This window comes from Dendrobates tinctorius, unplaced genomic scaffold, assembly GCF_039654945.1.
Source record: "Dendrobates tinctorius isolate UK_male_01 unplaced genomic scaffold, ASM3965494v1 ptg000004l, whole genome shotgun sequence".
Classification (NCBI taxonomy): domain Eukaryota; kingdom Metazoa; phylum Chordata; class Amphibia; order Anura; family Dendrobatidae; genus Dendrobates; species Dendrobates tinctorius.
Genome location: NW_027361672.1, coordinates 16,912,120 through 16,936,857, shown reverse-complemented (window position 1 = coordinate 16,936,857; position 24,738 = coordinate 16,912,120). Strand labels below are relative to the sequence as shown.

The following is a 24,738-nucleotide window of genomic DNA, read 5'->3' as shown; positions in this document are numbered from 1 at the left end:
CAACATAAGCTCCCAGCCATTGTCTGCCCCCCAGAAGGGAGCAGCGAGCACATGACAGAAATGAATCCCCCCTTCCGTGCCTATATACCCATCACACATCCTCCATACCAAACCGTCAGTGTTAAAAAACGGATCAGTTGCAGATTAGCAAAAAACTGACGCACCGGATATGGTTTTTGGACGGATCCGTCGCAGCAGCCAGTGTATGAAATTTAAAGGAACAGAACTCTGAAAAAGGGGAGAGAGAGAGAGACCCCAGGGTCTCTTAAATGGATCATTGGTATGGAAGTTAGGGCAAATCCATACTGCGCTTAGGTACTGACCCCAGGCCTTTCTTAAAGGGATCTCCGGTATGGAAGTCAGGGCAAATCCATCCAGCGCTTTGGTTCTGATCCCAGGCCTCTCTTAAAGGGATCCCTGGTATGGAAGTCAGGGCAATTGTCTTCAAATGCTCTGGTACTGATCCCAGGCTCTCTTAAAGGGATCTCCTGTGTGGAAAATAGGGCAAATCCCTCAGCGCTCTGATTCTGACCCCAGAGTTCTATTAAAGGAATCATTGTTATGCAAATAAGGACAAATCCACTCAGCGCTCTGGTTCTGATCCCAGGCTTTCTTAAAGGGATCTCTGGTATGGAAGTCAGGGCAAATCCACTCAGCGCTCTTGTTCTGACCCAAGGCCCCTCTTAAAGGGATCCCCGGTATTGAAGTGAGGGCAAATCCACTCTGCGCTTTGGTACTGACCTCAGGTATTGTGAGTTCATTTTCTGGTCTACCAGTCAGGCTCCCTCTGGATGTAACAGGAGGTAGTGAGGCTGATTTAATCAGTAGAGATCTGCCACCTGATAATGAGGATGACAATTGGACCTCAGGAATCTCAGATTGGATTTAAGACAGCCGACGCCCTACTCTGGTGCTGGTGATTCCTTCTGCTTGTCAGGTCTTGGTTCTCAGCTCTGTTCCAGTCAGCACAAGCTAAGTTTCTCTGCTAGTGTTCACACTTGATTTTGTTGTTCTATTCAGTTTTTTGTGTGGTCAGCCAGCCCCGGCTTGGGCTGTGCTGAATTTCCACTCTTATTTATCTGTATTTGCCAACTTGCTTTTTGTCCCTTATTAGATTGGCCTCTTTTTGCTCTGTCTCAGAATATTTCAGAGTGCTGATATAGTGGGAGAAGTCTAGTGACTTCAGGGCAAATTTTTTTTATCAGAAGTGTTGGACATTACTTTGTAGGGTTTTGGGCAGATTGCAGACAGTGTCTTTCCTTTCCTCTCCTTTCTAGTCAGTTTGGGCCCCATCGTTTGCTCAGCCTATTTTCCTGCCTGTGTTTGTGTTTTCATCTTGTTTCACCGTCAATACATGTGTGGGGGCTGTCTATTCCTTTGGGGTCTGCTCTGGGGCAGTTAGTTTTCCCTTTTCTTGCTTTAGGCTTATTTAGTCCTCCGGCCGTGACGAGGCGTCTAGGTTCATCGTAGGCACGCTCCACGGCTGCAGCTAGTTGTGTGGTAGGATTAGGGATCTGCAATCTGCATAGTTACCAACCCCTCGGTGACCCATTCATAACAGAATCAACAGCCATACCGCAGATTCTAGGGTACTCAAAAGCAGGAAAAAGTTGCTAAAAAAAAAAGTGTCAGAATTTTTTTTAATATATATTTTTTCCTCTTTTTCTCTGGGGGTTTAGGAGGATTTTTTTTTTTTCCCTAATGGAGATTAAGCAATTGTTTGATCGTGTGGAGCAGCTGGCTGCTGAAGTGCAGGGAACTTCCACCTACCAGATTCAGTCACATGCTGCTGAACCTAAGATCCCTGCTCCTGATGTGTTTTCTGGGGATCGGTCTAAATTTCTGAATTTTAAGAATAATTGTAAATTATTTCTTGCCTTGAAGCCTAACTCATCGGGGAGCTCTGCGCAGCAGGTTAAAATTGATATCTCCTTGCTGCGCGGCGATCCCCAGGATTGGGCTTTTTCTCTGACACCTGAAAATCCTATTCTGACTAATGTAGATGTATTTTTTCAGGCCTTGGGTTTGTTGTATGATGAACCTAATGCTGTTGGTCAAGCTGAGAGAACCCTGTTGGCATTAAACCAGGGTCAGGATTTTGCAGAGATATACTGTCAAAAATTCCGAAAGTGGGCGGTCTTTACTACATGGAATGATAGTGCATTGGCAGCTCTCTTTCGGAAGGGTTTATCAGAGACCATAAAAGATGTTATGGTGGGATTTCCTGTTCCCTCTGGTCTGGATGATTCCATGTCATTAGCCATTCAAGTTGATCGGCGTTTACGTGAACGTAAAACTACACGGGAGGCGCTGCCACCTTTTGAACAAACGTCTGAACCTATGCAATGTGATGGGGTTTTGTCTAGGACGCAACGTCAGGAGTTTAGAAGGCGTTATAAGCTGTGTTTTTTCTGTGGAGACGCCTGTGATACTATTTCTGTCTGCCCTAAAAGAGACAAACGTTTTGCACACACATGTGCTGTTGGCAGTGTACAACCTAAGTTCCTTTTGGCAATTACTCTGATCTGCTCCTTATCCACATTTTCCACTAAGGCTTTTGTGGATTCAGGAGCAGCGTTGAATCTGATGGATTTGGACTTTGCTAAACGTTGTGGTTTTTTCAAGACGCCTCTGCGGACACCTATTACTTTGAGGGGTATTGATGCTACTCCTTTGGCGGAGAATAAACCTCAGTTTTGGACCCAGGTGATAATGCGAGTTACCCCAGACCACCAAGAAAATTGTAAATTTTTGGTGCTGCATAATTTGCATGATACTATTGTTCTGGGTTTTCCCTGGTTGCAAACTCATAATCCAGTTTTGGATTGGAAATCTGGGTCTGTGGTGAGTTGTCAGTATGTTCTTAAGGACGCTCCTGTTTTCTCCACCTCTCCTCAGTCTCATGATATTCCTGATTATCTGGATGATTTTTCTGATGTATTTAGTGAGAGTAAGTCTGCATCTTTGCCTCCTCATAGGAGTTATGACTGTGCAATTGAGTTGATGCCTGGGTGTAAATTTCCCAAGGGTCGGCTTTTCAACTTATCAGTACCCGAACATGATGCTATGCGATCCTATATTAAGGAGTCGTTGGAGAAGGCTCATATTAGACCATCCTCGTCACCTTTAGGTGCTGGTTTTTTTTTGTGGCCAAGAAAGATGGTTCATTGAGACCGTGTATTGATTATCATTCCCTTAACAAGATGACGGTTAAATATCAGTATCCGTTACCTCTGATGTCTGATTTATTCTCCAGAGTTAAGAGTGCCTGCTGGTTTACTAAGCTTGACCTCAGGGGGGCGTATAATCTTATTCGCATCAAGCACGGGGATGAATGGAAGACGGCGTTTAATACTCCGGAGGGACATTTTGAGTACCTGGTGATGCCTTTTGGGCTCACTAATGCCCCTTCTGTCTTCCAGTCCTTTATGAATTATATTTTCCGTGACTTTGTGGATAAATTTTTGATCATCTATCTGGATGATATTTTGATTTTTTTCAAGTGATTGGGATTCTCATGTGGAACATGTCCGGATTGTGTTTCGGATTTTGACGGAGAATTCCCTGTTTGTTAAGGGATCGAAATGCCTCTTTGGTGTACAGAGGATGTCATTTTTGGGATTTATCTTGTCTCCATCGTCTATTGAAATGGACCCGGCCAAGGTACAGGCCATTTATGATTGGGTTCAGCCTACTTCTTTGAAGGCCCTCCAGAAGTTTTTGGGTTTTGCTAATTTCTATCGTAAATTTATAGGTAATTTTTCTGGTATTGTAAAACCACTGACTGATCTGACCAAGAAGGGCGCTGATGTGCTGAATTGGTCTCCTGAGGCTGTCTCAGCATTTCAGGAGCTTAAGCGGAGATTTACTTCAGCTCCGGTTTTATGGCAACCTGATGTCTCACTTCCATTTCAGGTGGAGGTAGATGCTTCTGAGATTGGTGCAGGAGCTGTTTTGTCCCAGAAAGACCCCGTGACTTCTAAGATGAATCCCTGTGCCTTCTTTTCTCGAAAGTTTTCCCCATCTGAGCGCAACTATGACGTGGGGAATCGGGAATTGTTGGCCATCAAATGGGCATTTGAGGAGTGGAGACTTTGGTTGGAGGGAGCTAGACATCAAGTTGTGGTCCTCACCGATCACAAGAATTTGATTTATCTGGAGTCGGCCAAACGCTTGAATCCTAGACAGGCTAGATGGGCCTTGTTTTTCACGCGTTTTTATTTTGTGGTCTCTTTTTTTTTCCGGGCACTAAGAATGTTAAGGCAGATGCCTTTTCTAGGAGTTTCTTTGCCGATTCTCTTAATGTGACCGAGCCTACTACCATTCTAGGTGAGGGGGTAGTTCTTTCTGCCATTTCGCCCGATTTGAGACGTGCCTTGGAGGAATTTCAGGAGGTTAAACCTGAGCATTGCCCTATGGGAAAATTGTATGTTCCTGACCAGTGGAGAAAGAGTCTTGTCTGAAATTCATTGCTCCGCATTGGCTGGTCATCCAGGTATTTTTGGTACCAGAGATTTGGTGAGTCGGTCCTTTTGGTGGCCTGCCTTATCTCATGATGTCAGGAATTTTGTACAATCCTGTGGGACTTGTTCTCGGTCTAAACCCTGTTCTCGTTCTAGTGGGTTGCTGATGCCCCTGCCGGTGCCCAAGAGGCCATGGACCCATATCTCAATGGATTTTATTTATGATCTTCCTGTGTCTCAGAGAATGACTGTTATCTGGGTGATTTGTGATAGATTTTCGAAGATGGTCCGTCTCGTACCACTCCCAAAGTTGCCATCTTCCGCTGAGTTGGTGTCCTTGTTTTTACAACAGGTGGTTCGGTTACATGGGATTCCTGAGAACATTGTGTCCGACAGAGGAGTTCAGTTTGTTTCCAGATTCTGGAAAGCCTTTTGTTCCAGTCTGGGAATTCAGTTATCCTTCTCCTCCGTGTTTCATCCCCAGACCAATGGACAGAGTGAGAGAACAAACCAGACCTTGGAGTCTCATTTGAGATGTTTTATATCTGCTGATCAGGATGATTGGGTCTCATTTTTGTCCTTGGCCGAATTCGCGCTGAACAATAGAGCTAGTTCTGCCACTTTGATGTCACCCTTTTTCTGTAATTTTGGGTTTCATCCTCGATTCTCTTCAGGGCAAGTGGAATATTCGTCCTGCCCAGGTGTGGACACTGTGGTTGAGAGAATGCGCAGATATGGGACCAAGTGGTGGATAAGTTGTCACTCTCTCAGGAAAAGGCCCAGTGATTTTCCAACCGGCATCGGACCATTGGTCCCTGGTTTAGAGTGGGTGTCATGGTTTGGTTGTCGTCTAGGAATATTCCTATGAAGGTTGCATCTCCAAAATTTAAGCCAAGATTTATTGGACCTTATAAGATTTTGGAGATTCTTAATCCTGTCTCTTTTCGATTGGCTCTTCCAGTTACGTTCAAGATCCATAACGTATTTCACAAATCTCGTCGAAGCGGTTTGTTGAGCCAGTGGTTCCTATGGCAGCACCTCCTGACCCTGTGTTGGTTGAAGGCAATGTGGAATATGAGGTAGAGAAAATATTGGATTCTCGTTTGGTTAGACGGAGACTCCAGTATTTGGTCAAATGGAAGGGTTATGGACAGGAGGATAATTCTTGGGTCTCTGCCTCTGATATTCATGCCAATAGATTGGTTCATGTTTTTCACCAGGCCCATCCTGATCGGCCTGGTGGCGTGGATGAGGGTTCGGTGACCCCTCCTCAAGGGGGGGTACTGTTGTGAGTTCATTTTCTGGTCTACCATTCAGGCTCCCTCTGGATGTAACAGGAGGTAGTGAGGCTGATTTAATCTGTAGATATCTGCCACCTGATATTGAAGATGACGATTGGACCTCAGGAATCTCAGATTGGATTTAAGACAGCCGACGCCCTACTCTGGTGCTGGTGATTCCTTCTGCTTGTCAGGTCTTGGTTCTCAGCTCTGTTCCACTCAGCTAAAGTTAAGTTTCTCTGCTAATGTTCACACTTGATTTTGTTGTTCTATTCAGTTTTTTGTGTGGTCAGCCAGCCCCGGCTTGGGCTGTGCTGAATTTCCACTCTTATTTATCTGTATTTGCCAATTTGCTTTTTGTCCCTTATTAGATTGGCCTCTTTTTGCTCTGTCTCAGAATATTTCAGAGTGCTGATATAGTGGGAGAAGTCTAGTGACTTCAGGGCTAATTTTGTTATCAGAAGTGTTGGACGTTATTTTGTAGGGATTTGGGCAGATTGCAGACAGTGTCTTTCCTTTCCTCTCCTTTCTAGTTAGTTTGGGCCCCATTGTTTGCCCAGCCTATTTTCCTGCCTGTGTCTGTGTTTTCATCTTGTTTCACTGTCAATACTTGAGTGGGGGCTGTCTATTCCTTTGGGGTCTGCTCTGGGGCAGTTAGTTTTCCCTTTTCTTGCTTTAGGCTTATTTAGTCCTCCGGCCGTGACGAGGCGTCTAGGTTCATCGTAGGCTCGCTCCATGTCTGCTGCTAGTTGTGTGGTAGGATTAGGGATCTGCAATCTGCATAGTTACCAACCTCTCTGGTTTTCTGGGCTTAGCATGTTTAGGTTTTTTCCTCCTCGGTGACCCATTCATAACACCCAGGCCTCTCTTAAAGGGATCCCCAGTATGGAAGTGAGGGCAAATGTACTCTGTGCTTTTGTACTGACCCCAGGCCTCTCTTAAAGGGATCCCCAGAATGGAAGTTGGCACCGTTCCACTCAGTGCTCTGGTTCTGACCCCAGACTGACGGGATGATGTGGAATATTAGGGGTAGTAGTCCGGTGGCTCTGGTTAATGGGATGATGTGGGATAATAGGGGAGTAGTCTAGTGATTATGGCTGAGTGGATGATGTGGGATATTAGGGGAGTAGTCCGGTGGCTCTGGCTGACGGGATGATGTGAGATATTAGTGGTAGTAGTCCGATGGTTCTGGTGGATGGGATGATGTGGGATATTATGGGTAGTAGTCTGGCGGCTGTGACGGGATGATGTGGGATATTGGTGTCAGTTGTCCCGTGGCTCTAGCTGACGGGATGATGCGGGATATTAGGGGTAGTAGTCCGGCGGCTGTGACGGGATGATGTGGGATATTAGTGGTAATTGTCCAGTGGCTCTGGCTGACGTGGGATATTAGGGGTAGTAGTCCGGTGACACTGGCTGACGGGACTATGTGGGATATTAGGGGTAGTAGTCCAGTAGCTCTGGCTGACGAGATGATGTGGGATATTAAAGTGAATGTGGCTATGCGGAGTGGACAGGGCTCTACACTCAGCTTCACATATAGATATCATTATAATTTGTTATAACTAACCGTAGTTAGTTACTATCCCCGGGCAGTGCCGGGCTCTTCAGCTAGTGCTTTATAAAGGACATATGACTACTATAAACAGCAAAGACTGACCAGCACCTCCTAACAGAATGAAGCCAATCTGAACGGGTGTAAGCCGTTATGACTGCAAACCAAAGAATACAACAGCACTTTTTGCCTTAAACTCTGAGCAAACATTGAATATATGAATTATTTGAAACTGTGTAAATAGACTATACTTAAAGAAGCATTCCCATCAAAATTGTTGTTCTAATATATTGCAGTTATATTATATGGCACTGTGAACTTAAAATTGCTCATTTTGCCTTTCTACCCAGTTAAAGGGAATCTGTCGCCCTCTCCAGACGATTTCTATCTATTACTATGGGCATATAGGTAATTGAATGGTTAAACCATAGATAAAAATCGTCCAGGGGGTGACAGATTACCTTTGATTTTTTCTTTTTTCCATTAGGTCTATGACATCACGTGATTATAAACGGACTAGCTAAATCCTTCTAAGCTCTATGTAGAAACGGGAAGTCCGTTTTCTCTGCATGAGTCATCACTGCAAAAGTCACTGGCTGGAAGGGGGAGGGAGCATCTGGGTCAGGAGTTGAAGAGATTTTTGCAGGGACAAGAGAATTTTTGTTTCTACAAAGAGCAGAGAAAAGAGAAGAATTAACTGAGTAGAAGGGCAAAATAAGCAATTGTAAGTACACAGTGCTATCTAATATGATGTCTGCAGTATTTTAAGAGGATAAAAACATTGATGGAGTGCTGCTGTTTTCTTTGGTTTAATAAGTGGAAATTATAGAGGCCGGTCCTCCTATTGGGATTCCCTCTATTAGCTATAGTGCAAAGTTGCTAATAAACATTGGCTTTTCTAGACTTGCTCCATGTATATATTAAACAGAAGTCCATTTAATTATAGGTTCTTATTTAATCCTAAAGGCCTCCATACACATTAGATAGCTGCTGACTGAATGATATTTATCAAAAGCTACTTCTCCAGATCATTCCATATACTGGTACGCTAAGCCTGGCTGAGTGCTCCTGTGTTCCCTATAAGAATCGTCTGGCAGCGGATTAATCAAGTGAATACATAATCTGTCGAGGAGAGTAGGGAGGCCCCATTCACATTGAACTGTTATTCCGATGCCAGTGGGATTGGAAAACTTAAGTCCAATGCATGTGAGTGCCTTAAAGGGAATGTGTCAGCAGGTTTTTGCTATGTAATATGAGGACAGAGTGAGGTAGGGGCTGAGACACATCTTTCAGGGATATGTCACTTAGTATACTATGTGCTGATGTTTTCATACAATGAAAGTTTCATCACCATGAGATGATCACTTCCTGTACTACACCCCTCATGAGCCCTGGTCCAACCACATCCCCGCCTTTGATAAGCAGCTTGCTGTCAATATACAATGTACACAGAAAGCTGTGGTGTAGGTGGGGTTAGCTTTCTGAGCTACTACATGCTTCATCTAAAAACTCTGATTGTGTCACAACTACTGACCCAGTAATCTAAGTGATACCATATTTTTCGTTATCAAATTTGAGAGGGAAATGGGGGTGCGTCTTATATTTTGGAATTACCTTACCGGCTGCTGTGGAGCAGGGTCCCAGGGTGGCTGCAGGCTGGGATGAGGGGGTGTTCGGATGTGCTGTGCGCCGCTGCGGGTGTTCCGTGCCGCGGGGGCTCTGCTGACATTTTGTGAACTGCCAGAGCCCCCCGCATTAGCATGGTTTCCTATGCGGGGGACTCCGGGAAAATGGCTGCTGGGGGCGGCGCATGAGCAGATGGAGATCTCAGCACCCAGATCTCTGGAAATGAGATCTCAGTGCTGACATCTCATCTCCCGAGATCTGTGTGCCGAGATCTCCATCTGCGCATCTGGGGGCTCTGGCATTTCACAAAATGTCGGCAGAGCCCCCGCAGCATGGAACACTCGCAGCACGGAACACAAGCAGCGGCTCGCCGCGCATCCGCACACCCCCTCATCCCAGCCTGCGGCCTGCAGCATCACCCCACTCCTGCCTCCTCCAGCAGAGACCCTGGAACCCCGCTTCACCGCAGCCATCACCCCCGGTAAGCAATAAGATGCATGGATTATAAGAAGCACTACCATTTTATAAAAAATAAAAATAAAAAATCCTATTTTTCTTCTCAAAATTTGGGGTGCGTCTTACAATCCGGAGTGTAAGTTTTACTTGTGGCGTCAGTTCCATCGATAACGTTCCCTATCAAGATCAACTGCTACCTTGGGGTCTCTGGAGCTTGATCCTTGATGACATAAGCCATTTAATGCTGCAATTAAAAACCAAATGTAGTGTCCAGCAGAAAGGCTTTTTCAATATTAAGTTTCTTGATTGCACTTGTGTATACAATATAATGCGAAGTCTAGTATAGTTGTAATAAACTCTTATTTTGTAAGAAATTAATATAGTGGTCATATTGTTTCATCTGCTTCTTGAAGCATAGAGCAGGCATGTTCATCCAGTGGGTAATTGTTACTATTACAATCTGCACAAATTTACAAAAGATAAAATAATCTCAGTCATTAATATTCATTGTGCGCACAGACGCTTCACCAATTGGAAGTACCTGAGAGGCTTAACTGTTACTTATTTATTGTATAATTTTTTTTAAAATATTGATTTCTAAATTGCAAATGCAGAATATAAAGTACCAGGATAAATCCTATCTTAATTGCATTTCAATCCTGTTTGCGACCTTTGGATGCTAGAACCATATTGCATATCTGGATCGGAATTATTTTTTTATGCAACCATTTATTTAATTTGCAGAATCAAAGAATCCCAGCTGACATGGTGTTTCTCAGGACTTCAGAGAAAACAGGTATGTCAAATGTCTATTTAAAACAAAATATCACATGGAAGAGTTGGTCGCCAAAGTATCTTCATAGTTGCAGGCTTCTTCAAATATATCTGAATGTTTTAAAGTCTAATTTGATATGTTTGGGTAAAGTTATTCTGTGGACCCTCCATAAGGTACTTGTTTTTTGATTCTTTTTATTTTTAATTATAATGAGATTAAATTGGTTCAGTGTTAAATGAGTGGTATGAGACCTGAATGATTACAAAGTACCACTCTTTTTTTTATAGGATGGGGTCTGGTCCTGCAGCTCAGTCCTATTATATTGAGTGAGATTGAGCTTCTTCTCAAGACACAGCCATGGACAGCAATGGCGCTGTAGCTTTCAGATTGCAACAGATTCTGATAAAATTCGGTCCCTAGTCAAAGGAATGACCTATAATTTATGATTAAAGGGGTTGTCCAGTCTTAAGCTACAAGTCTGCAGTCACTCTGATGCTGGGAGTGGCAGGCGCTTGACCAAAAGTATGTGATTTGCATATGTGCCAACTAGATGGGCGCAGCTTCACTCAGTACAAGTGTATTGAACAAGGTCAGGTTCAGTCTGGTCGGAATGTGGTCAGAAATATGCATATCACATGACCGACTGCTCTCGGCATCGGGGAATCCTCGTATTGCATGTGCTGGGAAGATTCACAAGTCCATAGTCACATAGAGTGACTGCAGACTAGTAGATTACTTTTTGATTGATGGCCTATCCCTGCCAATCAGCAGTTATCTGTGTTGTCGTTGGCCGCCGGCTGGAAATACTCATTTGCAGTGCTGACGGTCTTCTGGTAATGACTGCTGCAGAGTACTGCACATCTGCCACCTATTGATTTGAATAAAAGGCGGATGTGCAGTACCCCGCAGCGGCCTCTACCAGAAAACTGCCAGCTCCACAAGGGAGTATTTCCGTCTGTTGACACCGGTAACAACTTATTGGTGGGGTTGACAGGTGTTGGACTCCGACCAATCATACTTTGATGACCTATCCTAAGGATGGTTCATCAATCAAAAAGTAGTGGGCAGCCTCTTTAAGACCAGAACAGCTTTAATGGGGAATTACTGTCTATCAAACTACTGTCTTTCCTATTTTCTGGAAGATTCAGGAGTTCTGTCACCGTGCAAGCATTGTAAACACTGGCCTATCAAGCTATTGCTTTTTTTAAACTCTTTTTATGGAAGGATTCCACAACATAGTATATCAAACATATAACATTACAGTAGTAAGTCAGAATCATTCATAATGACATAACTATGATATCACACTTTCAATAATAAGAAATAAAACAGATACAGCACAGTATTCTGCACGAAACATTATACCATTCATTGCATCTTCTAGCTAACAGGGTCTGTTTTAGGATCCGTGAGCTCGTACCAGATCAGGTTATGAAAGACACATATTCCAATATTCACACAAATCAAAACTTGCATGGTCTAGAAGTGATACACGTCAGGGACCATATCTTGAAATCGAAGAGAACATAGCATTAGGAGCCAAGTGTGTCAAAGGGGAATTACACCACCTTTCCCAAATCTTATGGAACGTCTGCGGACATTTTCTGTTTTTATACAATATATTCTCGTAAGGTATTATGCCATTCACTAATTTCTTCCATTGATTAATCGGAGGAGACTTCCCTCCCATCCACCTCAACACCACTGCTTTCCTAGCCATAAATAGAACCTCCCGAAGAAATATTCTATCATAATGAACCCACATCTCTTCATCCACAACACCCAGGAGACATAGTTCAGAAGTGCATTCAATCGCTGTTCCCAATATTCGTTTCAATGTATAGATGACATCACTCCAATACCCCCGTAGACTGCCACAGCTCCAGATAAGGTGCCAAAAGTCCACCCCCGATTCCCCACATCTATGGCATTCATCCTTTGCCCCTCTACCGAATTTATGAAGTCTGCTTGGGGTCAAATAAGACTGGAAGCTATTGTTTTTAATATTGTAAACTAGCTATAGAAACAGATCTTGTTTTCATTTTCTGATCTCTTTTTTATCCACGATTATACAGGCTTTAATTTTGCTTAAGCTTCTGCTAATAACATTTAGATATAGTTTATAACAGCTACATGGACTATAACAAGCAGTGGACAGACTCTCACTCATCGCCTTCTATAGGAGAGTTTTCTAAACTGTCTAACATGTGCAGATGTCATTGTGCAGAGGGGATGGGATGAGCTGTGATCATCACCTATTGTGAATGGGGTGGATCCTTTGTTATTGGTCCTTTAATGCAAATTTGGTTTATTAGCAAATTTTTTGCTGTTCGTGATAAACCAAGCAAGAACAATTTACATAGAGCAACACTAATATAACAAGCTTTTTTTCTCCAAATTCTCCACAAAATGCCACTTTTAATGACTACTACAGTTGCAGAATTATCCATTCCACTTATTACAAGCATCTTTAGTACTTAGGAGAGCTGCTGTTATGACCTGCCTCAAAAACCATGCACAGAATCTGCCTCTAGAGCTTACTGTAACCCCTTCATGACATTGCGATTTTCCATTTTTTTCTTCCCTTTATTCCAAGAGCCATAACTTTCTTTTTTATTTTTCTGTCCCCATAGCCATATGAGGGCTTGTTTTTTGCGAGATAAGTTGTACTTTAGAATGATAAAATTAATTGTATCATGTGATTCACTAGAAAGCAGGAAAAAAAAATCCACAATTCTCTCATTTTTTATAAATTTACCATGTACACTATGTGGTAAAACTGACCTGGCAATAGGATTCTCCACGTCAGTACGAGTATGCAGGTATCATGCATAGTTTTGTTTTTTATTTCAGTGGTGAAATAATATTCGGAAATTTGTAAGAAAAAAATGTTGCTTGTATCGATATTTTCTGAGACCCGTGATCATAATGGTTGAATTTTTCTGCATATGGGGATGTGTAAGAGCTTATTTTTTGCTCCATGAGCTGACTTTTTTTTGAGGTGGATACAATGTTTTGATCGTCTCTTATTGCATGTTTTTGCAATGTTGCAGTGGCCAAAAACAACCTAAATTCTGGTGTTTTGATTTTTTCTCGTTATGCCGTTTACCGATTGATTTAATTTGTTTTAGATTTTGATAGAATGGACATGTTTTATTTTTAGTGGGTCCAAAATAAAAGGGGATTATTTGAACGGTTTTATTTTTTTCATATTTTTTAAAACTTTTCTCACCCTTGACTGTATTTGTATTTTTTAGTCCTCTTAGGGGACTTGAAGCTATGATTGTTTGATTACTTGTGCATCAGCACTGTTCTGTATAGAAGACCTCAAGATCTCCAATGAATGGCGACCACGGGTCTCCTTTCACTGGAGGATTGTAATGACAGGCATGGGGGTCATCAGCAGACCCCCTGCTGTCATCACAACTGATCGGCGCCCTGTGCTTCCGTCTTTCAGTTATTGGCAGCAGGATTTAACTGGTTTACAGCCGCAGGTGGAGCACATGATGGCTGTTTAAATTAGTCTTCACTTGTGGGGAAAGATGTGGGCTCGGCGTGAGTCGCAACAAAGACAAAGCAGGTAAATTTATGTCAAAGGTCATGAAGAAGTTTAAATAAAAGGAGTCATTACCAGTGTGAAACATGTAGATCACGAGAGCAGACTGTCAGTCATTACATGCCTAAATGATAGGAGGGTTGGTTAGTGTAGTAGTCCGCATTGCCGATGTTGGATTCAAGGGAAATTGGTGAAATTAATTAAGCAGTTTATTATCTACACGTTTCGAAGTAAGACCAACTTCTTCATCAGGGATCGCATTTGGGATCGCAGCATGAGGTCTAGCTTTTGTGGTTCTTTTCTTCTACTTCACTTTGCTAGGCAGGTCCTATTTAAGTGATTTCTTGATTGAGATCGGGTGTAATCAGCTTCCCAAAGATGTGATAAACCACAGTAAATTTATGTTTTAAGGGGTGGACAATCACGTCACGCAGACCCTATAAGTTGGATTTCTTTTTTCATTAATAAAGACCATTTAATAACTGCATTTTGTGATTACTTCTGTTATCTTTGTGTAATATTTAAATTTGTTTGAAGATCCAAAACACTTAAGTGTGACAATCAAACAAAAGAATAGGAAATCAGGAAGGGGCAAACACTTTTTCACACAACTGTATAGCTATCTGGGTGGAAATGTGCTATTTTTCTACAGATTAATTTAGTGTGGCTGTAATGAATAAAGTGAAAGCGTCCTAATAATAAGGGTCTCTTTGTGATTTTCGGAATGCTTTAGTAGCTTTATGGTATCGAGTTAAGAATTTAGAAAGTTGTCTAAAAGTAGTGATCTGTTGAAGTGCGCTGCTTGGCTGTGAAGAATGACAAATGACTAGAGTGAAGTTTTGCACATACGGCCAGATAAACTTTTATCTGCGGGGCATGAGCAACTGCCAGCAATCTGTCCAAACTACTTTAATCTGTTTCCTCACCTCAGTTCCCATTTCAATTTTAACATTTGATTTAACTTGGACGGGAAATGTTTTGACACCTATTTTAAGCTGCTGAATAATATTGCCCTTTTTGTAATCCAGTCATTGTTTTAAGCTGTAACCTCAGTCAAACACTAGATAGGTAGAGAGAAAGCCAACATTTCCTTTATCACCGTAAATCATCTTGTTAAAGGAGAAATAAGTCTTTGAGGATTAGTCAAAGGACTGAGAACAAAAATGCAATTTACATAATACCGCAGAGACAATAGTTTATTAAATGATCCAGAAAGCAGCAAAGAGAATTGGAGATGGTAATTTGCAAATTACCCTTGTCTTTTGTCAGGCAAGTGACGTCACAAATGCCAACCTGTAATTCTTTTTTACAAATTATTTGTACAGATTTTAGAGCTTTCAAATCCAAGTTGTATCCTCCGTGTTGCAGATTTCTCTGGGGTTTTGTAAAGTCTGCAAGGAATCTTCCTCAGTAGACCATTTTCCTATGCTATCCCATTTAGCTGAGTTACCAGAACCATGATTCCTGATATTTTTCATAAAAAGATCGCAGTCTGTACTACAAAAAAAAGTTGCTTTTCCAATAAGAACAAATTGTACTGTGGTTGTTCACATGGAGAGGAGAGGGCACCACCATCAAAAGCAACTGTGAAAAGCTTTGCTGTAGAATACTTAGGTCAAGAGGTAATGTACTCCTAATATGGTACCAGGTCTACACTCCAGAAAATATAAAGGCATGGTTTCCCAATCATTTACCACTGGAGGCTCACCAGCCAGAATGATGACTTCGATCTGCCAATTTAAGCAGGTACCCTTCAAGTTTCATGCAAGCACAGTGTACATTTCGAACTTTAAAAAGTCCCCCCTCCCCCAAAATTATAAGTAATAATTCCCTTTGCATAGAATAGGGGATTACTTGTTGATTGCCGAGGGATTGACATCTGGGTTGTTACCATTGCCCTTATCAGAGTAGTGGGTTTCTACATAGACAGCCTTTATTGGACAGTGCCATGCGTTTTCATTGATAACAACTAGTTGTTCGTTTATTCATAAATTTCAAGCAGGAACAACAGTACGTTCACCGAGTTCATTGTGCATTGACATGAAATGATGAAGGTCACACGCATGTGCGAGACTTCCAGAGATCCAATGCTGACTCCGGCTCTCACAATTTGTATTATCACACCCCAGGTATGCAGTAACATGATTAGTGGGATGACTAGTCTGGGGAAACAAATTCCCCTCAACTAGTCTGAAAATAATCAGATTTCTAACATTCTTTTTTGCCATACTCTGCAATCACTTAGTGTGCAAAGGGTTTGTTAGGCAGGGTGTTAACATAGGAATCGATTTGGAGAGGCATATATGACCTATCAGGTTCCATTTAAATATGCCTCGTCTCTCGCGTTATAAAATCCTTACTGATATCCTGCTTTCCACATTATGCAATATCTGTGTTACGATCCTTTTTATAAGTAATGAAAAGCGCATTAAAATAGTTCTGATTATTGTGTAAATGACATTGGGTCCTGCAGCGGTATTTTAGATTTCCCGTCTAGATTGCGTCTGAAGAAAATTCTGTCCACAATTTGCACACAAATGAATCTTTGTTTGCAGCCTGCCAATATGCGCTTCCTGCGGATTCAACAAGTCTGTAGTATTTGAGACACGTATCCACTTTAATTAAACCGTACTGTTGCTGCATTTCGATATATTCCATAAAGTATTTAATACGACAACATACTGCTAAAACATAAAACGTCAATAGAGAAATCCTCAAATATATGCAGTGTGATCAAGCTCGGATTAAAAGCATCTGCGCGCTTGTCAATAAAGAATTGTGATGAGTTCAGTGGTATCATATTGAAAGTGTATTAATACGCAGCATCCCATTGGCTCATCAGCTGATTGTTTAAAATGTAAATGAATGTGTTGATGGATCCGGTGACTGATGGCTTAAATTCCAATTAATCAATCGCTTCATCAGTTTCCTAATTCAGATCAAATATCTCTTGAGTGAACATACTTCTTTCTGTTGTGTTAGGAGAAGCAAATGCTTTAGAACTCATTTTCATCAATCTCTTATAAATGTCAATATGCTTTTCTATCTTGTCATAGGGGATGGCATTATAATAACTTCAATGTTTGCCACGTATGACAGTTTTTCTTAGTTACTATCGAAGCTAACGTCCTTGTCTGGGCCGGCATCAGAATGTGCCCTATACCTTTTTTTGTCACAAAGCATTTCCACTGCTGCTTAGCCAGTGAAATATTTTACAAATTTCTAGTATTTGGTATATAGTGCTCCGCATAAATGAATGCACCCTAACAGATTTGTCAGAAAACCGTTGAGATGGGTGTATTCAGTAGCCACCTCCTGCGCTGTAAATAAATAATTAAAAAAGAAAAAAAATGGCATGGGTTCCCCTGTATTTTTGATAACCAGCCAGGCAAAACTCACAACTGGGGTCTGAACCCCTCAGCTGTCAGCTTCAACAAGGCTGGTTATAAAGTATAGAGGGGTTCCCACACCGTATTTTGTAATTGTTTAAATAAATAATTTAAAAAAACGTTGTGGGGTTCCCCTCATTTTTTGACTACCAACCTTGCTAAAGCAGACAGCTGGAGACTGGTATTCTCAGACTGGTAAGGGGCCATGGATATTGGCCTCCCAGCCTACAAATAGCACGCAGGTGCCCAGAAAAGGCACATGTGTTAGATGTGCCAATTCTAGTGCTTTTCCTCACTCTTGCCCTGTAGCAGTCGCAAATGGGATTTATATTTGTGAGATTGATGTCACCTTTGTATTGTCAGGTGACATCAAGCCCATGGCCTACTAATGGATAGAAAGAAAATTTTCTTTTTCTTTACATAAGAAAGTTTAAGGCTATAACAATAACAGCAATGCTTTACTTATCCGTTAAGGTACTGTCCCACTTAGCGATGCACCAGCGATCCCGACAAGCGATATGATGCGGTCAGGATCGCTGGTGCATCGCTAAGTGGTCGCTAGTGAGCTGCCACACAGGCAGATCTCACCAGCGACATCGTAGCGGTCGGGGGTCGCTACTTACCTGTCACACTAGGCGATCCTGACGTCCTCCCGCCCGGCTCCACGCTCGTCTCTCCGCAGGAAGCTGACGACACGAAATGGTCCAGGACGTTCTCGCGCGATCAGCGATAACCAGTTGGGGAGCGGGTCGTAGGTAAGTATCAGACATAGCGATATCGCTAGCAATATCGCTATAACGTCACAAGTTATACGATATTGCTAGCGATATCGCTAAGTGTGACAGTACCTTTAGAATACTGTAGCAAAAGTGATGCAAATATTTAAGAAGGCTGGAGCTGCAAGCATCTCACAGAGACATCCAGTCTGAGCATGGATTTTAAAGGGAATCTTTCAGTAGGATCAACCCTCATAAGTCATCTTTATGAGCAAGTATATAAAATAAAGCGGAATAAAGTGATACCTTGATATCTGCAATCCAATGTCTTATTCCAGAGAAATCCACATTTTCTTATATGTAAATGAGAAGTTCAGGACTATGGACCGACTAGACATATATCTGCATGAAAATCTTCCTCCAGAGCTAATTTTAAATGAAAATAGTTGTTACCACTATGAGACATGTAATGGCCGCCCTTTGCTCTCCTAATCTCATTGTAGAGTTGTGGGTGATTTTAACCGACATATCTACAGGTTGCTTTTAGTTCTTCAGCTTCCATCTCACAGGAAGCCAGTGTTGCAATACAGCAGAGCTGTGAGAACTGCAGCTGCTAACGTGTTTGGTATGATAGAAGGTTCAGTACCCTGTTTGTTACAAGTTTAACATCAGTAACACCTCTTTCTCTTTCCCCATGACGGCACCACGGAGAGAGGGGATCCGCCCCATGGGGACAGGAAACCTACAGACAAAAAGGCGGTACCTCTCTCCCTCATCAGTTGGTTTCCTGTCCCCACAGGGAACCTATGGACTCACCAGTTGTCGTTGGATGCCGGAGCCGACCAGTCCGGAGGAGCGACAGCGGGGGTTCCCTGTCCCGGCTGTGGTGGTGACCCGAGGCGCCACCGCTGGAAGGTCAGCGGGCCTCCAGGGTGTGTGGAGGGGGGTGAGGCGGCAGAAGTATTGCCGAAGACCGCCTCACCCAAGAGTCCCCAGGAGGGGGGAAAGCACTCCAGGGCAGCGGCGTCAGCGGGCGCTGGAAGCCCGGTGGAGTGGGGCCGCTGCAACGCTCGGCATGCAAGGGCCTGCGGACGTCACCACCGCCGCTATGCATCTCTGGGAAGGATCTCAGAGCGCACGCGCGGGGGTGCAATGCATCTCTGGGAACCCTGGAATTCCGGGGAAAGATGCAGTGGCGGCGCACACCCAGGCAGGGGAAAAAAAAAAAGCGCGCTCCCCCATACGGCAGGGCCGGGGGGGAGGGGGATGCCGAGAGTATATATAATAAAAAAAAAAAAGAGATCGCTGCAAGAATGAGTGAGTCTCCAGAGGAACAACCGCAGCCGGACATGCCCTCAGATACAGGGCACCAGCGGCAACCGCGACAGTCACCGCAACACCGGAAGAAGGATCCCAAGGACCAGCCGCAGCGACGCAGCAGCAGCCGCTGCTCGGAGTCCCGTCGCAGCAAGGAGTCCAGTGGGGCAGTGGTCCCAAAAGACAAGGCTTCGGCAGACCCGGTGGTCCCTTCAGATCCGGTTTCCTTCTTCGGCTTGGTGGGTAAGTGGACTACTTGAATGTACAGACTGTAACTAGGGTCCTGCTCTTTTAGGGAAAGAAGTGCACGCAGAAGGTTAACCATAAGATTTGCCCACTCTGTAAAGAAGAGCTTCCCACAGGGTGGGGGAAAAGGATCTGCCAAGCGTACATTGACCACACGATTTGTAAAGAATCTCCAAGGTTCGCCTCCGATCTGAGGGACCTAATCAATCACCAGGGGGAAAACACCGTTAAAACCCTCCATAGAGGAAGCGAAAAGCATAGGAAAGCTAAGACCAGAGACCCCAAGTCAGACCTCAGCGACAGGGAGAGCGAACCTTCATCATCATCAAACTCGGAAAGTTCAGTATCCGACTCCTCGTCCTCCGAAGAAGGGGGTCGCAGCTGTTTCCCCATTGAAGAAACAGATAACTTAGTAAAAGCAATTAGAATGACTATGGGGCTGGTAGACACCAGGCCCAAGAGAACTATCCAAGACGCCATGTTCAGCGGGTTGGAACAAAAGAAGAGGTCATTCCCTATGAACGAGAAAATACAGGCACTAATACAGAAAGAATGGAAAAGACCGGAAAAAAAGGGCCTCCTAACTCCAAAAAGGAAATATCCCTTTGAAGACCCAAGCTGCTCTTATTGGGAGAAAGCTCCAAAAGTAGATGTAGCTATAGCGAAAGCATCAAAAAAATTTGCCCTGCCGATTGAAGACATGGGAACATTAAAGGACCCCATGGACAAAAAAGTGGAAACATTCCTAAAAGGTTCCTGGGAGGCAGCCAGAGGAGGACTGAAACCCGCCATAGCCGCCACATGCACGGCTAGAACCCTGATGGTGTGGCTAGATCAATTGGAGAGCCATCTGAAAAACAAAACCCCAAGAGGCGCGATTTTAGGCTCCGTCCCATTGATGAGAGGAGCGGCAGCCTCCTGGCAGACGCATCCGCGGATTCAATCCGACTGGCAGCCAGGGCAGCTTCATTCTCAAATGCGGCAAGGAGATCACTCTGGCTCAAATGCTGGACGGGGGGACCTGCAGACAAAATCCAAACTCTGCTCTATTCCCTGTGAAGGCAAATTCTTGATCGGCCCCACGTTGGACGACATCCTTGACAAAGCAGGGGATAAAAAGAAATCCTTCCCCAACCAGGCCAATTTCCCCTTCAAACGTTTTCGGAGCAGGAAATTTATCCAGAGAAAACCGCCTAGGAACGCCCAGGATAAGTGGGAGGACAGAAGAGGAAAAGGGAAAGGGTTCATGTTTGGGAAACCAGCGGACAAGAAACAACCGCAATTAAGGTGTTTCCCAGGTAGGAGGAAGATTAGGCCACTTCTTCCCAGCCTGGGAAAAAAAATCAAACAGTTCCTGGATCCTAAACACAATAAAAACAGGCCTCAAATTAACCTTCCACACCTCACCCAAACCTCGTTTTGTAGTGACCCCGCAAAGACAGTCAGCGGAAGAGCAAGAAGCAGTCCAACAAGAAATTCAGAACCTGGTGGAGAAATCAGTGCTACAAGAGGTCCCCCGCCAGGAAAAAGGAGAAGGCTTCTATTCCCCTATCTTCCTGAGGAGGAAGCCAGACGGGACATTCAGGACGATAATAAACCTGAAAAGATTAAACAAGTGTCTGATAATCCATCCATTCAAGATGGAAACAATAAAATCCACAGTAAAAATGCTGTTTCCAGCCTGCTTTATGACAGTACTCGACTTAAAAGACTCATACTATCACGTCCCCATACACACGGACTATCGCCAGTATCTCAGGATAGACGTTACTATAAAAGGAGAAATAAGGCACTACCAGTTCAAGGCACTCCCATTCGGGCTGGCCATCGCTCCGAGAGTTTTCACAAAATTCATAGCGGAAGTCATGGCACATTTAAGGGAGCAGGATGTACTTATAGTTCCATACCTAGATGACTTTTTAATGATAGGCAACTCCCCTTCTCACTGCAGGGATCAGCTAAACAGGCCTATAGAAACACTAACCAATCTAGGCTGGCTGCTAAATCTGCCAAAATCCCGGACGACCCCGAGCCAAGTACAAGAGTACCTGGGCAGCACCATAGACTCGTTCAGACAAGAGTGTCGCCTCCCAGAAGGGAAAATGATGCACATGAAGCAGATAGCGACAGTCGCGAAAACTCATGCAGCGACAACACTAAGGAAAGCCATGTCCCTGCTCGGCTCAATGACAGCCTGCATCCTGGCTGTACGGTGGGCCCAAGCCCATACAAGGGATCTCCAGTGGGAGATACTAGCCACAGAGGTTTCTCTTCACGGAGATTTAGAAGGGCGGTTAGACATTACACCCGAAACAGCCCACTCACTGGAGTGGTGGGCAGAACCATCCAACCTAGCCCGGGGAATCCCTTGGGTATTGTCGATATCTCGAGTCCTTACCACAGATGCATGCTCCAGGGGGTGGGGGGCCCACTTGGACAGCCAGGTAGCACAAGGGGTTTGGACGAGGGACAAAGAAAGAGCCTCCTCAAATATGAAGGAGCTGTTAGCGGTAAAACTCGCCCTCCTGTATTTTCAGAACTCCCTCAAGTCCCACCACGTAAGGATAATTTTGGACATCGCACAGTAGTAGCCTACTTGAACCATCAGGGGGGGACAAGATCCCATGCCCTAAGGGAAGTGACAAAATCAATTTTCCAGTGGGCAGAGGGAAATCTAGGCTCACTGACGGCACTACACATAAAAGGAACAGACAACGTGACAGCAGACTTCCTAAGTCGCACACAGCTAAGACAGGGGGAGTGGGAGTTAAACCAGGGAATTTTTACTCCGATCACGACACTATGGGGAAAACCCAGCATAGATCTATTTGCCAACAGTACTAACCTGAAGGTGGAAACCTTCTGCTTCATAGACCCCTCCGGGAACCCGGCAGCCCTGGACGCCCTTATGATTCACTGGCACTTCCCCCTTGCCTATGCGTTTCCACCAATATCCCTAATTCCATCAGCTCTGAGGAAGATTCGGGAGGACAAGGCAAGGGTAATATTAATGGCCGAGAAGGACGTGGTTCTCGTGGTTGAGGAGAATGTCCATCTCCAACCCTTGGGTCCTCCCTGATATTCCGAACTTACTCTCACAGGGCCCAGTACTACACCCCCAGGTGGAGAACCTACATATGACGGCCTGGAATTTGAAAGGGCGCTGTTGACCAACAGGGGCTTCTCCAAAAATTTAGTGTCCACTCTCCTATGGTGTAGGAAACCAGTAACCACCAGACTGAATGGGAGGATTTGGAGGAAGTTCCTCTCAGTATCAAATACCAGCGCAGGGGGGGGTGGTACCTCTATCAAAGATCTTAGAGTTTCTGCAGAAGGGCTTAGAGCAAGGCTTAGCTACCAGTACATTGAAAGTTCAGGTGGTGGCCCTAGGGGCCCTTTACAACTATAACTTGGCAGGGAACCATTGGGTGGCCAGGTTCATCAAAGCAGCCGGTAGATCCAGGCCAATACCTTCCATAAATACTCCTCCCTGGGACCTATACTTGGTACTCTCAGCCTGTTCAAGCCTCCCTTTGAACCATTACAAGAGGCCCCTCTAAAACTGATATCGCTCAAGACCTCCCTCTTGGTAGCCCTGACATCGGCCCGCAGAATCAGTGATATCCAAGCCATGTCAGCCTTCCCTCCGTTTACTCAGATCCTAGATGATAGGGTGGTACTTAGGACAGACCCAGCCTACCTTTCGAAAGTAGCATCCCGATTCCAAAGAACCCAGGAAATCTCCCTCCCTTCATTTTGCCCCAAGCCCAAAAACCGGAGAGAAAGAGGTATTGCACACACTAGATGTTAGGAGATGCCTAATTGAATACCTACAGGCCACCAGGGAGTGTAGAAAGGATAGGTCTCTTTTTGTGTGCTTCCAGGGGCCAAGAAAAGGGCGGAAGGCATCAAAGAACACGCTGGCGAGGTGGATAAGAGATGCCATCACCTTGTCATACTCGTCGCAGGGGGCGAACGTCCCAGACAGAATAACAGCCCACTCCACAAGAGCGATGTCAACTTCCTGGGCAGAGAGAGCAGGCGTCTCCATTGAGCAGATATGTAGAGCCACTACTTGGTCCTCTCCTTCAACTTTCTTTAACCACTATCGGCTGGACCTAGCCACCTCCTCAGATCTAACCTTTGGTAGAAGGATGCTGGAAGCAGTGGTCCCCCCTAATAGATAGTCTCTGCAATTCTCTCCGTGGTGCCGTCATGGGGGAAAGAGAAAATCGTAGTTACTTACCGTTAACGGTATTTCTCTGAGCCCATGACGGCACCCGTATATTCCCTCCCTACATGCGTGGGGTGCGCACTTATTGTAAATACAGTTTAGCCAAATAGTCACGTGGTGTCTCCTCTATGCAGTTTAATGATTATAGAAATGTTCTTTTTTCAGCTAATGTTATAGGCCAAAGTTCCGTTAAATGCTCTGTAAAACAACTGATGCGGGAGAGAGGTACCGCCTTTTTGTCTGTAGGATCCCCTCTCTCCGTGGTGCCGTCATGGGCTCAGAGAAATACCGTTAACGGTAAGTAACTACGATTTTTCAATTACAAGAAGCTCTGGAGGCAGATTCTCATGTAGATCAGTGTCCGACCCATAGCCCTGAGCAGCTCATTTTCGTAGAAGAAAAGCGTGGATTTCTCTGGAATAAAACATTGGATACAGATATCAAGGTATAATTTTATTCAACTTTCTATGACATGCATGCCTATATAAACTGCTTAGGAGGGTTGATTCCCTTCAATACATAAGCAGCATCAGTCTCTAATGAAAACAAAATTGACATGCAGATTTACTGCAAGTTAGAGATGTAGAAATCCAAACTGGGGTGAGTGTTTCCTGTGTCACAATACGGCATGCATGCAAGGGTGTCGACCATGAATGAAACCCCTTCTAAAACCAATGTACAAAAAAGTCAGGGCCCATGCTGACAAATATGAAGACTACTTGCACTCTATACTCTGTAGTGATGAGAACACGATATATGTTTTGGACGGCTTCAAAACTGTATAGTGATGCAAAGTTGAGGAGTACAAAGCTAAATGCTTGGTGTTTTACAGTGAAACATGGTAGTGGAAGTGTCCTTTTCTGGGGCTGCTTGATTGCTGATAGTGTCAGGGAGCTACATTTCATTGATGCTATCATGAATTCACAGATGTATGGCTTTATGTTGAAAGAGAAGATGCTACCATCACTCCGTGCCCTTGGTAGACGTGCACTTTTCCAAGATGACAATGTTCCAAAACACACATCTACTGTAAGTCCACTGTTGCATTTCTGAAGAACAACGGGGTGAAAGGGATTGTGACCAAGCATGTCTTCTGATCTGAACCCAATCGAACACCTTTGGGAA

At 44.1% G+C, this 24,738-nt stretch overlaps 1 protein-coding gene across 2 annotated transcripts in view; it reads left to right on the top strand.

Moving 5' to 3' along the window:
* Positions 1-24,738, top strand: part of ATP9B (ATPase phospholipid transporting 9B (putative)) — a 478,099-nt gene that overhangs the window by 119,500 nt on the left and 333,861 nt on the right. For both annotated transcript variants that reach the window (XM_073566404.1, XM_073566400.1), the window contains exon 7: positions 10,125-10,176. In XM_073566404.1, the coding sequence (XP_073422505.1) occupies positions 10,125-10,176 (52 nt within the window). The remainder of the gene's footprint in view (positions 1-10,124; positions 10,177-24,738) is intronic.